Here is a 15,131-nt window from a genome sequence, read left to right on the forward strand (position 1 = left end):
AAACGTGAGCTTGTATGGATACGGGTCTATCATTGCACTGCGGAATTCGAGCGCTTTTGTATGCTTTTGTCAAATATTAAACATATGGAGCTCTGAGAGGAGCTTCGAGAGATGTCTTTCCTTCTTTGCTCAATGATTCAAAATACGGTGTGTTGAACGCGAGGAACTTGGATGACATAACAAACCATGGTAGTTCTCGGCCCGGGCCAATAACTTGTGGCTGAGAACTCAGAAATTTTTGTTTTGTTCATTTCTGTCTTTCAAAGTCGACATTTGTATATCATCGTTGGTGCGATAGGAGCGTCGTACTACCGTGTACATGATCTATCGTATCTTGTTTCTTTCCATCTTGATATGTTATTCCTCTTAATCGTAGTACGAAACGTCAATCGGGACACGGGCAAGTCCTATACAGGCCTCATTCGATCAATTGTACTGACTTTAGATGTTTCATACGCCATGCTGGAGCCGGGAGAAATTCCTAAAATGCATGATGTTACACGGTATCCATTCTTCTTGCTGTTGTCCAATTAATTCTGAGGCATATTCTCCATTTTACTGGGTCAAGAACATGTCGCAGGCAACTGGAAAACACCAAAAGTAATGTATTATGATAGGGAATGAAAGATAATGGCAGTTAGAGCAGAAGCCGATACTCCCCCAATGCTATCATTGGCCGAAGACGAAGCGCATAAAGGTCCAATCGTGTGTTGTTGTTTTTTTGTCGTTGGAGGATCGTACTCACTCGCAGTTCGTAATTCAGGTTCAGGTTACGGTTCAGGCCTCGTTCAATGACATTGAACATGAACGGTATGACATTGGGGTCTCTGCCTTATCGCAAATTTACTATGGAAGTTTTTGGCGACTTTCTTTCCTTTGTCTTTTTTTTTGCACTCGTAACTTCATTCGAGACACTCGCGCGAACGGTTTATCTTTATGGAACATCGTCGAACATGATATCCAATTCGTTTGATCACATCCTAATGGTTGGGAAAGTGCTCGGCACACCAAGGTGCGCCAAGCTGTCGCATACGGTGGCCTAATTCTCGACACTAACGACGGAAGAGCTCAGATACGACTTGTAACAGAAGGAGAAACTAGTTTGCGTGTATGTGTTTTGAACGGGTTGGCAGATGATGTGCTTTCTGTCAGTTCAGCCATTCTTCTCCGACGCGTTGAACTGATTGCGTTTAGGATTCTCCAAAGTCAGAATATCTTGTACCTGACGCCGGAGGCGGTACTTTGGATATAAGCCCATGCAGTATTCGTGTTCAACCACCTCTAGTAATTGAAGAACTGGCACCTCCAGATTGTGGGTGTTGAATATGTACATCCTTATAATCTAGTTAAAAACAATGTGCAGGGTTCTTCGCAGGATCATTGTTCGTGAGCAGAAGTAAACCATAATTTTTTCCAGGTGCAACTATCGATCATATAATCTTATGTGGCTGATTTGGTTCTGGATTTAGAGAAGCTTAAAAACTGCAAATACCGAACTCCTGATGCTGTAGATCATGTTACCAAGTGCTTCGACGAAACGATTGAGCGTTTATTCCGTGATGAAAAAGATGCGCAGTACATTCTTTTTGGGTCATCTCTGGACAGATATCTTTCGGTCGGGATAAAGAGTGGAGAATTAAGGTTGACCGGGTACGAAGAGCAGCTACATTTTATAAAACACAATCTTATCGAGATCGAGTTAGCGCAAAAACGGCGGATCTATTCGAACCATTACTTAAAGGTAAGGAACACCTGTCCTCATGCAAAACTGCAGCTGCAGCGCATCCCATCAACGTCCGAGATGAGGCTTCTTCAGGCATGATAAAGTTTTGCTTTATACTACCCACGTATAGTTCATAAAGACGAGTGTACACATCTAGTCGATTTTCCTCGTCGATGGGTACGCTAATAGCGCATGGTTATTCAGCTAGCTACAAAAGAGACTCCAACCGTAACGTGTTGCTGTGCGTTGACCAGACACCCAAACGTAAGTCTTGAAAACGCCCGCTTGCACACTAATTAATTTTCCACCGTGCTAGCTCATAAGCAGTCGTCAATGGTGCGATAGGCTTCTAATACGATCACCATGTTTCTGCTCGAATGTTCAAGTTTATGTACGGGGTAGGATAACTTCGTCAGTACGACTCAGCAGATCCCGAGAACGTCGAACGAAAAGACAGACTATGCGAGCTTCCATCAGGATCTCGAATTTTACCTGATGCATTTGATTGTATATTGGCACGAGTGAGTGAACTGGTTTGAAGTCGTATACAGTTCACGAACATTGCTTTAGGATGCAAAAGTCGAGGAATTTACTGTGTTCACACGGAAGTACTACTCAGAGTTGACAAGTTCGTCATTGCTCTTCGTATTTGAGGTTGAAATTTGGTGTCAAAGCGCTGGAAATATCTGGATTACGAGGCAAACAGGTAATACATGTCTTTTCGGACTTTCTCGCCAACTTTCACTCAAATTCTCATCACAGACGATTTATCCATCCTCTGTCTAGTCCGCGCACATCTGTCTTCGTTGAGTAGCGGCGCCGAGGCGAAGATAGGCAAACACGGAAGGGTATACTGGAACATCGTGTTCTCGGTTGAGATTCATTTTGGGTTGACAAAGTTCAGAGCACGCATCAAATGGATTTACAATGTATGTCGATTCCTCTGATTTCCCTCTCTTCTGTTCTTAAAGCACACATAGGGCGTAACAAAATAGTGAGTTGCTAGCTTCATTCTTTGTAGACTTGAGCGCTGGAATTGGCATCTAGCGGTTCGGTGCCGATAATTCACAACGAGCGGGGACATAGATTGGATGAGGACGAACCAAATGATTACCCAGAAGACGACATGACTCCCACAGGTCCCAAACGAATAGAAGCGTCCCAGATTCCCATACTCAATCAGTCGACTCGAGGTCCTTTCATACACCTGCGGCTGCCATGTCCACTGTCGTTAGCATACGATCATCAATGTTTGGTCCCGCCAGGAACGAGCTTCTACCGGCACCAATAGTCACTCCAGAGGTTGATGCTGTCACTCCAAGTTTACGTACCTCCAGCGTGCGGTGTTCTCGCCCTTTTCTCTCTCACATACTTTCACAGAGAACGGAAGTAGAATAGATTTTTCTAAATACCACTCGAGAGGAAGATCGACGTATAAATGGAAGGAAAGAACGATGCCATCCTTTTCTCGCACAGATCATAATATGGGGACGGCAAGCACTATCATTAGCAATCGCAACTCATCGTCGAGACTTGCGGACACTGTTTCATTTGTTTGGGGTATCTCCAGCTGCCGGATCAGTGGCAAAGTCACTCAAGTCGAAAGAGGTTACCCCTTTGTGGTCTCCGATCAAAAGAAAGTTAACGGAATTCTCACACTCACCACCGGCTCCGTTATCAGAGCCTGTTCCGTCTGCTCCTGCCGAAGAGACACCGATGTCTGCCGTGGACATGCGAGACACGTTCGAAACTGGCGTTCCAGCTACAGAAGCCGTGCTTGCGCATGCAGAACCTTCTCCTGCATTAGCTGAATATCTTGATGAAGCAGCAGCGCGGGATTCATTCCCCAACGCATGGGAGACTGCTGCTGCCAACATGGGCCCATGAAGCTAACGATGTCGACAGCTCATCTCCAAGGAAGCTCCCCCTGCAGTCTCCCGTTAATTTATCCGAAATCAATATGGACCTAGCTACACAACCTGTAGTAGACGCAGGTTCGACGAATGACATGCTCTCATTATCGAATAAAGCTTTTCTTGTCTCAGACGAATCATTTGATTCGTTCTCGATATCGCCAGTGTCTGTCCGTCAAACACCACCACCAAACTTGCAGTCTTGCTGGGAACAGTTTCATCTGAAGTCAATTCACGAATAAATGGTGTCACCAGTTTCCATATCATCTAACAGCCATTGGTCAACAAACACGTCGCCGAGACTAGCTTCTTCTCAATCCCCCGAATCTGACGACACCTGATTCCGAGATACCCGCGACACCCTCAAAATCACCATAGCACACGACGAAGCTTGCTGGAACATTTTAAGCTTTATCACTCACGAACTCTTAGTTGCATTCTCAAATAAACGAACATTATAGTGTGGATTATCAAGTCAATCTCCATCTGCGGCAAGATGTGTCTCCTCGGCTGAGCCCTGCGATCAAAGAATACATTCAAAACACATTGGAAACGGCAAGTCCAATTCTAGCGTGGAGCCTTCTATTATAAAGACATTCCCTGACGGTAAGTCATCGCTGTCAGCTATGCTTCTACCAACACGCATATTTGCTGCATAGTTCGATCTCTCCATACCAAAGTACTTTGACTCGTAGCGTATGGTACCTATATCAATTAGTAGGCAGTAATAAAAGAAGTTCGCGTTCTTATCGGAAAGTCGTCGGGGTTTGAAGCTTACTTGATCTACAGATCATTTATTTCCCACGTCATCATAAGTTACCGAATGACACCGCCATTCAGGTTTCGAAAGAGCGTCAAATCAAATACATGGCGCGCGCTCCTCTTTGCTGTAAGCGCTAAATGAAATGTGCAAGAACCAGAGCAATGAATCGTCGCGAGAGAACTCTGCTCAACGTATACTGCAAAAGTTTTTACTACTATACAACAGGAAAGGATCGACATGAGAATAGTTAGCCGTTTTCGCCAGGTTATACCGTCGACTACTAGTACAATTCGATTTCTTTGAAGTACAAAAAAGCAGATAAGTGACCACTATATTTCTTTCAATACCAAGTACGAACACGATCGACACTTGGCGGCAGACATTCAAGATCGTATTCAACATGTTCGACTTCCTTTACAGTATAAGCGACCAGTGGTTCGCAATCAGCATGAACTGACCCAACCACTTGTGGTGCCATAGCATGAATCGGTACGCGATCGACCACGGAATTCGGACGATAGAGTGGATCTTGCAATATACATTGCGTGCATTGACCTATGTTCACCATCATCAATTTGAGGTGTAAAACACGATTACAAACACTTGCTGATATTTGAAAGTAGTCCTCGGTGATGTTCAATATCGCGATGATCATGGTCGCTGCAACAACTTGTAGATCTCATAGACAACGTCGATGTCGTAGAACTAGTGCTCGTGTCTATGAAATCCCGTAGTTCGTTCACAGAGTGCAACAGAACATTTCAGTATGTTTGAAATATCCTTTCTACTGAATCGAAATTGAATACGTACTAGAATTCTGAGCACATTTCGCTTTGCCTTCACTAACATGATCGTCATGTCGAATCTGCAAAACGCTTGGTTCTGATATCGATGACACTGCGGTGAAAATATTAGTGCTTTCTATAACACGGTCGTATTCGTCCACGAGTTCTTGCAGTGTGTACTGATGAGGTAGTTCTTCTAACGGTCATTTATCAATATACATCGAATACCATAGTCCGAATACTCACCATTGCCATTGATCATATTTGAACTATCGCTGTATCCCCATGTATCGTCCACGTTCGGGTAAAAGATTGGATCCACTTGCGGTACTAAATTCTCATCATACGATAGGTCTTCTAGCATTGTACTCAACTCATCCAAATACTTTTCAAACGTGTACTGATTGACTGCATCTGTCAATACAAATGAACAAATTACCTGTACCAAAGCGACAACGCTGCTCACCCAATCTGGACCGAACATCACTTGCGTATTCACCTTCGGATGGGATACTATCCCGGTGTAGTGCATGCGGATTTCCGTTCGAAAACTCGTAGTCGTTTCGAGCACTTTCCCCGGGGTGTGCATTTGAAACGGATCTGTAGTTCGCGGTAGATAACACTTCCGTTCTCTGTGTATCCCTGCTGTCGTTTTCCGGGCGATATTCTTCGTAACCTGAATATGGAACAGTAAGAATTCGGAATCCAAACAAGTTAAATTATGTCGCCTCTGACAACAGATGGAAGTGACGAACTTTGATGAATATCGTACTTTACTGGCATTAATTCCACACTGGGTACATCCACAAAACCAGACTCGTTATTCAAATCACGCACTACATTCTCGTTTGACTTTCGACGAGCATCGGATGTAAAATCCAACTAACGAAGAGCAATCGTTGATATAATTCCACAACAAATGTCGCTACTTACCTGGTTGAAGAAATACTTTTTGATCAACATCGTATCGGCTACATGCTTTTTTTTTGACTTGACTTTGGAGAATTGCTTACTGACTATAGAAACATACCTGCGTAGTCACCTTCGCGTCCATATTGGTTGAACGTCTCATATTGATGCACTTGTGTATCTTATACCAAGCAAAGAGCCAGTCATACTGTTCGTTCTCCAGCAGCATATTGTCCATGACATAAAATCTCTTTACGAGGTTGACACGACTGCATTTGCCATACGTGCCGCATTGTACACAGTTGAGAGCATTTTTTCGAATATCGCATGATTGTGCTAAAGTCGCGCATCGTTCGCATTTCTGTGGTTCAAGATCAACGATACGGAGAAATACTCGAAAAAAGAAGAATAATCACGATATAACCATATTTGTCGTTAATGAATTGTTTATCCTCCTTTGATAGTCTCGCGCGAAAGACAGTAACGAAGATTGTCTTCAATTCGTCTGTAGCCCAACTAGGATTATCCAATTCTGATAACTGTATTAATTAGCACGACAATTATTTGCGAAGAAGGTACACGATAGCACATACACTTTTTCTCCGATATGGTGTTATCTTCGCCGACGATTGATGTTGTTGAGTTGAGGACAAAACATGATCTCCAACATGGACAAACTCCGAGTCGTACTGTTCATCCATAGTTCATGAGAGTTCTGAGAAAGGGGACGCGCTCGGTGAAATATGTACCAGGTGCATTTCTGATGCTAAATTTTAGGGTTACGAGTCCAGAGCTTATACGGTCATCCATCATGGACCTACATCAGTAAAAAAGAACAGACAAAACAACAGATTTAAACTCATCCAATGGCAGAGATCCAATTGATTTCATTCCCGTATTATCGTCTATATAGCTTTGAACTCCACCGCTGCATATCCTGTCTTATTTCCGAGGCAGTATGACAGTCGAACATATCGGAAAGCGTTTGAAGTTCCTGTTCGTAGTTCTTGTCAACGATTGTTCGGTAGACGCAGTCAGGAGCAATTCCGACCAAATTGACACGTGTGTGTAGTGTAGCACAGCCTCTTCCGAAAAAGCTGTTGGAATATACCGACTCGGTCTGGACCCGGTTCAAACTGCAATGTTCAGCTCAGTCGAAAAACGAAATAAAGAAACTCTTTCCAACGCAAATTTTCCCAAGTCTTCTCTCGAGATTGCAAATTCTCTTTTTCAAACGGCTACTAGCGACTCCCGGCCTTTCGCATGTTCGATTCGAGGAAAGTTTCGAGAAAAGTCAAACCGCCCTGCGAACCGCGTCGTTGGCTGCGTTGAAGCTGTCGACTATGCGGCCGGTGTTTGGATGCAGATAAGGGGAAAATGTAGGAACAAGCATCGACTAAACGTTTATCCTGCATAAGAACATGCCCTTTCCCCAAACTTACATGGAAAGGTTAGTGGTATGTTTGAGGCTTCTTCCGAGACTGCCACATACCAAGTCGTTTTGGCTGTAGGTGGAATGTTACAAAGAACGAGGATTGTGCGGTTACACCGGTACACAGTGAAGATTTTGGATCAAACTCGGTGTTGTACGATTGTCGATGTCGACCCGGACTTTGGTTTTACTCATCGTTCTATACAGGCAGCGCATTCAAGACATCCGCATTTCGCAATACTAATTCTACTGGATACGCTACGCTCAGGCTATAATTCGAACGCTATCAACCTTTGTTGGACCTCATTAGTCGAATATATCACATCGCCAACTTCAACTCGAACTTCATCTGAAGGAGATCCTTGGTGTCAATAGAACGAAGAGTACTACCCGTTATTGCATTTCACCTCGACAAGCATGTTGCATACAACTCGATCGGCATAGATAAGCAATGCATGCGCTTCTGCTGATCCTCACGAATTCTATTCCAGCATCACCTCCAGAACTATGTGTAAAATACCCCTCGGGCATCCCGTTATTGGTGTCCTTGCACTCCAAGATGCTTCTTACGACTAGGTTGGTTGCTTTACTGCCAGTGTGGCTCTCTGAGGTTCATGCAAAAGTACCTCAGGTCGCTCATCCAGGTTCTAAATAAGCGAAATACATCGCTTATAACAGTCCCCCAACGACTACCCCTCAAGGATTTGGCAGTTGTACCGGAGCTGGATAGTCTGCATCTGCTTCCGAAGTCTCTACCTTTCGCGAGCATCTGACAAGAGCTAAACAACGATGAAGCGACGGATGTCATCGCTTTTTTGTATAACCATACGGATCTCAATTCGACCGCAACAGCAGATGCTGAAAGGTAAATTCTTATCGTTGTTTTCTACCTCTGGAGTCGATTCTGATCGCATTCATATTCAGTTGGGATAGTAGCATCATGCGGGTAGAAATTTTGACACCAAACAAGACGAACGTCCTGCCGTACGTTGATAATAACCATCCTGAACCTCGACAATGGGATCGGGCGCTATAAGGGTTGGCGCGACGATAGAACCATATATCATTGAGTATCAAGTCAGTGATATCTTCGTCTCTGTTTCGTCTCCGTACATATATCTGACGAGTCAAGGGATCTTAGACTGACCCATTTCCCAGTTCTAGTGAGTCGGTCTTGACGTCTCTCGACTAGTTCACGACAAACGGGATAACTTACCAGCGAAACTATCATGCAGTTGAAGATCTTACATCCGAATTCACGGTAAGCCGATCTTCTACTGCACACTCAACCGGTCACTTAAGCAGCTCTTCGATACGTGATTGTAATTTAATTTTCTAGCCTGATACTGGCCTGGTAGGCGACTTGTATATTTCCATCCATCTCCAGTTCGAGTAACATTCGAGAAGAACCGCAATCAAAAAGGTTAACAAGTAAGTTGACTATATCATCTATGGTAATTTCCTTCCAACTGCAACAAACCTCAGAAAGCAACTTCACGATAAGAAGGAGTAATATTTATCAGGCAGAAAGAACTGGGACTAAATGAAAAAACGCGTTTGCTTCGATAAGCCGTTATGAAAAGTGTGCGGACACCAGAACGACCGTATGGCATAGGCGGAGGATCCAGCTCGCCGACTGCTCGGTCACGTTCATCCAGCATCGTGAATGCTGAAGGAGCCAAGACACCAACTTACTCCATTCCCGCTGTACTGTCTGTGCCACCAGCTGCCAAATCCACAAGACTTCCATCTGGGACAACTGGTGCTTCCTCTTCAAAACTAGCGTTCACTGCCACACTTAACGCTCCAGTTCGTATCGAGTCACTGGTCTATGAGGGAATCATACGATATGTAACAGAAATCCCGCCGAAGCAAGGTATCTGGGCTGGAATGGAACTTAGTGCTGGAATCGCTGGCAAAGGGAAGAACGATGGATGCACGCCAGACGGAAAGAGATATTACAATTGTGCACCAATGTATGGATTATTTATAAGTATTTCCAACCTGTTTCGAGCGACAGCTGGAGTTTCCAGGTCTCCATCTGTTGCATCGACTGCTGAGAGTGAAAGTATGTCTGATTTGCTTATCGCTTCGTCTAGTAGGAGTGGCTTTCGTATTAGCACAGGAAGAATTACGCCTTCTACACGAACAGGAAGAATCGGTTTAGCTACGACGACTTCCTCTAACGCGTCCACATCCACATCCTCGTCCTCTTACTTCCGCAACTCCGCCTCATACTTTGGTCGAGTGACACCCTCTAACTCTATATCGACTAGTACCACTGGCGTTGGTCCAGAAACGCCAGCAGCGCGTGCTGGGAGATTACGAGCACTGAATGCCGGTTTGACGCCTTTAGTTAAAACTCGGTCCCGAGGGACAAATGTAGAGAAGGCCGTTCGTGTTCCTGCTGTACCTTCAATTCCCCGCGCGTCTTCGGCTGCTGGGACTCATATCCCCTCTTCAGTGCCGTCTCCAACTATACCGAACACTTCTCCTCGAAGACTACCTTCATTGAAACAGACATATTACCTTTCTTCTGTGTTCGACACTCCTAAGGCCCGCAATCTTGCTATTGTGTCGGGTATTGGACTTGGTTCATCGCACGGGGCAAAACCTCGTGCGAGACTAGTGCAGGAGGAATAGCCGAATTGCGAATACAGATGAGAGAATTTGAGAGCGACCTGCAGAATGCGAATGCATTAGTTGCCTCCAATACCTCAGCTGCATCCGATGATGTATCACGCCCGTCATCTGAACCTCAAAGGGAAGTTGAATCCTCTGCGATTTCCAGTACCGTTCAGTCTCCTCACTCAGCATCATCAAGTAATGACCTCGACCACAAAATTAGTCAAGAAATCAATCTCCTTACTCTTCGCCTTGGCGACGCTTCCACCAAAGCTCTTTCCGCACATGCTCATGCAGAACAACTTCAGTGAGCGCTAAACGCATTGCAAATTAATTCCGATGCTCATCTCGCTGATATTGAACAGATCAACAAAGAATTGCAGCAGGCACACGTTGCACTCTCGGTTCGGGAATCACAGCTCGCCGAGACTAAAGGGCTTTATACGAGCACCCGTTCAGATCTGAAAGAACGTACTGTGGACATCAGTGCCATCCAAAGGTTAGTATCGAATGTTGAGACAAAATACACCGATGAGATGGTGCGGGACCGTGATATATGGGACGTCGAGCGGAAAGAATTGCGGATTCAGGTAGATAAGCTGAATAGAGCTGGATAGAAGACGATTGTTCTTTATGAAGAGAAATTCGATGAGTTGTGGATAACCTTAAACGACAACGACCTCGTTGAACAGGCGCCGAAGTTCGACTTTAGCTGATGACCGGGTTCTCAGGCAAGACGATGCTGTTTCTGCATCTTCCAGTGACAAAGAAAACGTGTGCGGTGTAGTACGTACCAATCGCATTTTTGATGCTAAATTTTAGAGTTAGAGCTTATACGGTCATCCATCATGGACCCACATCAGACAAAACAACAAATGTAAACTCATCCAATGACAGAGATTTAATTGATTTCATTGCCGTATTATGGATTATATAGCTTTGAACTCCACTGATGCATATCGTACCTTATTTCCGAGGCAGTACGAGTGTCGAAAGTATCAGAAAGTATTTGAACTTTCTGTTCGTAGTACCTGTCAATGATCGTTCGGTAGACGCAGTCAGGAACAATACCGACCAAAATTGGCACGTGCGTATAACACATCATCGATCATCATCAAGCTTGTTTCTATTTTTTTTTTTTTCGGCAAAACCAGCTTTCCTGCAAACGGAATTACAGCTTTCTCTCTCATTATACGAAAGGCAGAATCCCGGACTCCAAAAGCGGTAACGTGATCCTCTTCATACTAACTACATAGCCTCTTTCGAAAAAGCTGTTGTGATATACCGACTCGGTTCAATACAGTATTACCATTCTTGACCAACTCAGAATGAAACAAAATCGGACTATAACCTATTCATTAACGGCCATCATACAATGCTCTCACAGGTAACGATATATTTTATATAAAATTCGTACTCAATTATTCACTTCAACAGGTCATTGACTTGATTACGCACATAGTCTCTACCAAAAATGACAACTAATGTTGACGACAAACGTCGAGAGTTCGATCGTATGCTAGGTGCGTTGTTTCTGTAACTACCAATTACTGCCTAAATTGTCGCAGATCGCGCAGTCTTCATTCTAGATAACAGTTGGCCAGTCAATATCATACCTGTTATCTATACAACGAATATATCCAGAATGTCGTCGCATAACTATCCTACAATACCAGACAAAACGACAAATGCCGCGTCGCTGAGACGCTTTGTCTGCCAACTTCTTAGACGCTCACGATCGTCGATCGCCGTATTCGCGACTGCACTATGTTATCTTGAAGCCGTTCAAACAGAGGTATTCAACACGTTGTGCTCGGATAACTGGTACGAAAACGAACCAAATGCGACGGATCGGATTATGGTAGCTACGAATACGTCTGATACTGAGTCGGAAACAATTTATGTGGGCATAGACATCACTTGCAACAACGTCCACATACTAACGATAACATTCTAATGCAGCTCGTCGAAGAAACGAATGCCAATCCGCGAAACCAACTCGTCCAGTCACCACTTCCACCACTATTACTGCTTCCTTCTCCCCTTCTGTGTCCTCGTCGTACCTTCTTGGCTACTGTCATCCTGGCCATGAAATTCCTATACGACAGTACACATTCCAACCGTGAATGGGCCCTTCTATGCCGGCTTACTCCTAGAGAAGTCAGTAAATGCGAACGCACTATTGGGAACGCGCTTCATTGGCGTCTCTGGGTTGGTAAAAGCCATGCATTATCTGATGTGACACCCACGTTATCCGTATGAACGTTAGTCTACCTAACAACACATCGTTTCTAAAAAGAGATTGTACATTGCGAAGAAGCCTGCTAAATAAAAAAACGCTGCTGGTATCGGACATCAATCGTTTTGTAAGGTGATAGGATCTGTGATAGTTCGTTCCATTTTTCTTGACCAATGTATTATTTACAGATCTATCTTTGCGGACTATTAACTAGGTAATTGCGTGTTTTTCTTCAAGTGACCCGATTTCTATTCTCCCTACAGAAACGTGTGCTTTTGCTTTCTAAACTAAGAGGTACGAACACCGTAACAGAAGAAATTAAGGTTGAACCTAAGTCCCTGCAATCAAAACGAAGCACAATCGTCGCTAAATCCCGAAACAAAATACCGCTCGTTTCACAGGTAATTCATTTTCCCCTAAAACTCAAGCCAAAATTATTAGCTAAGTCTGTTCCGCGAATATGAGATGACTTTCGCATTCCTGTTACCCTATAAATACGCAAACTCTTTTTCTTAATCCTTTCATTCTCTTACTGTTCCGACTGACTAGACAAATCACTTCGCTCGTCTGAATCTAGCCTCTTTCTTAGGTTGCGTCTACTTCGAAATCGCCGTTGCAATCTCTTTTGTTTGCGGTTCGCCATGTTACCAGTAATTTTTTCTTCCTTTCTCCGAATAAGTTCGATGGTTGACACGATATACACTTAGAATGTTGAACTTAATGGAAAGGCTTATGGGACAACCAACAACGTTGTAGCACCAAACATACCGCATAATATTTCTTGTGTTAAATACTCGGCTCCAAGCACTACAAACGGATACATGTAAGTCGTGTTTTCAGACTACTAATAGCGCGTTTTGCATGACATTTGTCTTTGGTAGCGTCGTTTACGAATATGCTGTCAATGGACAATTGATTATGATGGACAAGGAAGATAATTTCATACTTTGGTCGAGTCTCTGGAAGGGTATGTTATCTGCGCCGTAGTAGATCGTCATAATCTAATTATACGCATTTTATCAGCTTCAGGTTCATGCGAAGGTATTTGAATCTGAATCCAATACTCGTTCACATTGTACTTAATTGCGGAAATGGAAGTAAATGTTTCAAGAATTCTTCAGTTGCGTCCCGATCTTTCAAGAGAAGTAAGAATAATCAAGGTGGGAGATAATGAAATACATGGCACTTGGATGCCATTTCACGTACGCTCAACGTTCATAATTCATTTACAACAAATTCTTACATTATACTGTACAATATTCTTCTATAGATGGCGAAGTCATTGGCAATGAAGTGATTTTACCGTCCAATCTATCTGATGGCTTGACTTATCGAACTCAACTATGCAGAATTGCGTGGCCTATCAAAGAACAACTGACACCATTTTTCGGGTAATGCACAGCACATATATTCGCAATATTATACTAACACTACGTACCTAGTCCCGACTTCCCTTCGAAATGTATTCAACCAATTCCCACTGAACACAACCGAATGCATTTTAAAAACCGGACCACCACATCGCATACAAATCGCAAACCACACTCTGAAACTAGTACCTCAGCATCAGCCGATGTTCCATCTCGCACTAGATGGATTCATTACCGACCCTTCGAAATCACTTCGGCATCCACGCCTCTGAATTCATCACAACCCCCCTCTCACCCATCAATTCCAGACAAGCTTTACAGTGAAAGGGATCAACTTTCACATGGAACATATTCAACCGAACACCACTCGCGAAGTACTTGTCCTCCCTCTCGATTTGTTCCTTCACCGTATTGGAATGAAATGAATCAAACGATGGATCCATCGGTCGAGGGAATGTCATTCCAAACATCTACTGTGGTGGTCAGACAAAACTCATCTCCTGTTCTCGCTTCAAATTTCAATAACGACCAATATGGACATGCTATTACCAACTCGACATCATCCAGTCGTCCAACAATTACATTACCACCATTTTCCATGTTAAGAGACTGCAACACGGCTCACATCGATGACGCTAGAACTGTTCTTCGACGTTTGCGACAAAACAACGAGACATTCAAGTAAGTAAATGTTCAGTTGACTGTTCACAAACGTACCGGTACTGAGGACTATTGTCGCTACTATCTAGGTGATTTCATGACCGATACTGAAATATTCTGTAGTTGTGCTTATTTTTATTGGTTCTGTCTGAATTTTATTTTGGTCGACAGCGACGTAGTTATCGCCGTCCCGTAAACGCATATAACACGTTAGTAAATACAACAATCAAATGCTACACTTCAGATACTGTATCCAGATGATGTTCTCTTCTACATACTCTTTTCTTTTTGACGTACTAAACCTATAACAAAATTCATCTCAATTTTTTGCCATAATGTATATGGATAACCCAATGCAATATGAAATCCTTTGTTGCGTTGTTCAGCCGAGACTCCACGACGTAATGCATCTCTCTTCCTTCCCTTGTTGAAGGAAAAAACCGGTTCCTCTATTTTCCCGAACATTTCTTAAATGGTTCCCGCTACTATCCCACCATCGTCCTCATAGTACACAGCATTCGAAAACTGGCGAATGTTCGAACTAGGCAACGAGTTCGGTAAGAACTTCACGATAATCATAGACCACTTTTCAGGCAAATCAAACTTTCGAACGACGGAGATGGACGTCATCTTCGACACATTCTAAAGCTCACGATGGCAGAGTCGGACCTGGTATTGACACCAAGCAGATACGTCTCATTAAGAAAATGGA

The 15,131-nt window shown here is 43.6% G+C and overlaps 4 protein-coding genes across 4 annotated transcripts; 3 read left to right on the forward strand and 1 right to left on the reverse strand.

The window, feature by feature from the left end:
- Positions 1 to 1,355: 1,355 nt before the first annotated feature.
- Positions 1,356 to 3,610, forward strand: C8R40DRAFT_1198387 (uncharacterized protein; the record flags this gene model as incomplete). The annotated part of the gene is made up of 11 exons (XM_046233095.1): positions 1,356 to 1,386; positions 1,512 to 1,741; positions 1,881 to 1,900; positions 1,932 to 1,987; positions 2,040 to 2,059; positions 2,126 to 2,230; positions 2,294 to 2,429; positions 2,510 to 2,652; positions 2,704 to 2,717; positions 2,771 to 2,916; positions 3,294 to 3,610. 11 exons carry the CDS (start codon positions 1,356 to 1,358, stop codon positions 3,608 to 3,610), a joined length of 1,218 nt encoding a protein of 405 aa, XP_046084185.1.
- Positions 3,611 to 4,452: 842 nt separating this feature from the next.
- C8R40DRAFT_1071080 (uncharacterized protein) lies at positions 4,453 to 6,794 on the reverse strand (the record flags this gene model as incomplete). The annotated part of the gene is made up of 11 exons (XM_046226302.1): positions 4,453 to 4,532; positions 4,858 to 4,954; positions 5,001 to 5,059; positions 5,210 to 5,380; positions 5,431 to 5,598; positions 5,651 to 5,860; positions 5,940 to 6,066; positions 6,118 to 6,132; positions 6,215 to 6,454; positions 6,510 to 6,632; positions 6,687 to 6,794. The coding sequence occupies 11 exons, from the start codon at positions 6,792 to 6,794 to the stop codon at positions 4,453 to 4,455; spliced, it is 1,398 nt and encodes a 465-aa protein (XP_046084186.1).
- Positions 6,795 to 12,199: 5,405 nt separating this feature from the next.
- C8R40DRAFT_1023580 (uncharacterized protein) lies at positions 12,200 to 12,364 on the forward strand (the record flags this gene model as incomplete). The annotated part of the gene is made up of 1 exon (XM_046223042.1): positions 12,200 to 12,364. A coding segment is annotated over one exon (165 nt), but the record flags the coding sequence as incomplete, so codon positions are not given.
- Positions 12,365 to 13,250: 886 nt separating this feature from the next.
- Positions 13,251 to 13,784, forward strand: C8R40DRAFT_1050768 (uncharacterized protein; the record flags this gene model as incomplete). The annotated part of the gene is made up of 3 exons (XM_046224664.1): positions 13,251 to 13,356; positions 13,488 to 13,602; positions 13,739 to 13,784. The coding sequence occupies 3 exons, from the start codon at positions 13,251 to 13,253 to the stop codon at positions 13,782 to 13,784; spliced, it is 267 nt and encodes an 88-aa protein (XP_046084188.1).
- Positions 13,785 to 15,131: the final 1,347 nt, after the last annotated feature.

Source organism: Lentinula edodes (genome assembly GCF_021015755.1).
Source record: "Lentinula edodes strain Le(Bin) 0899 ss11 chromosome Unknown C8R40scaffold_27, whole genome shotgun sequence".
Taxonomy (NCBI): Eukaryota; Fungi; Basidiomycota; class Agaricomycetes; order Agaricales; family Omphalotaceae; genus Lentinula; species Lentinula edodes.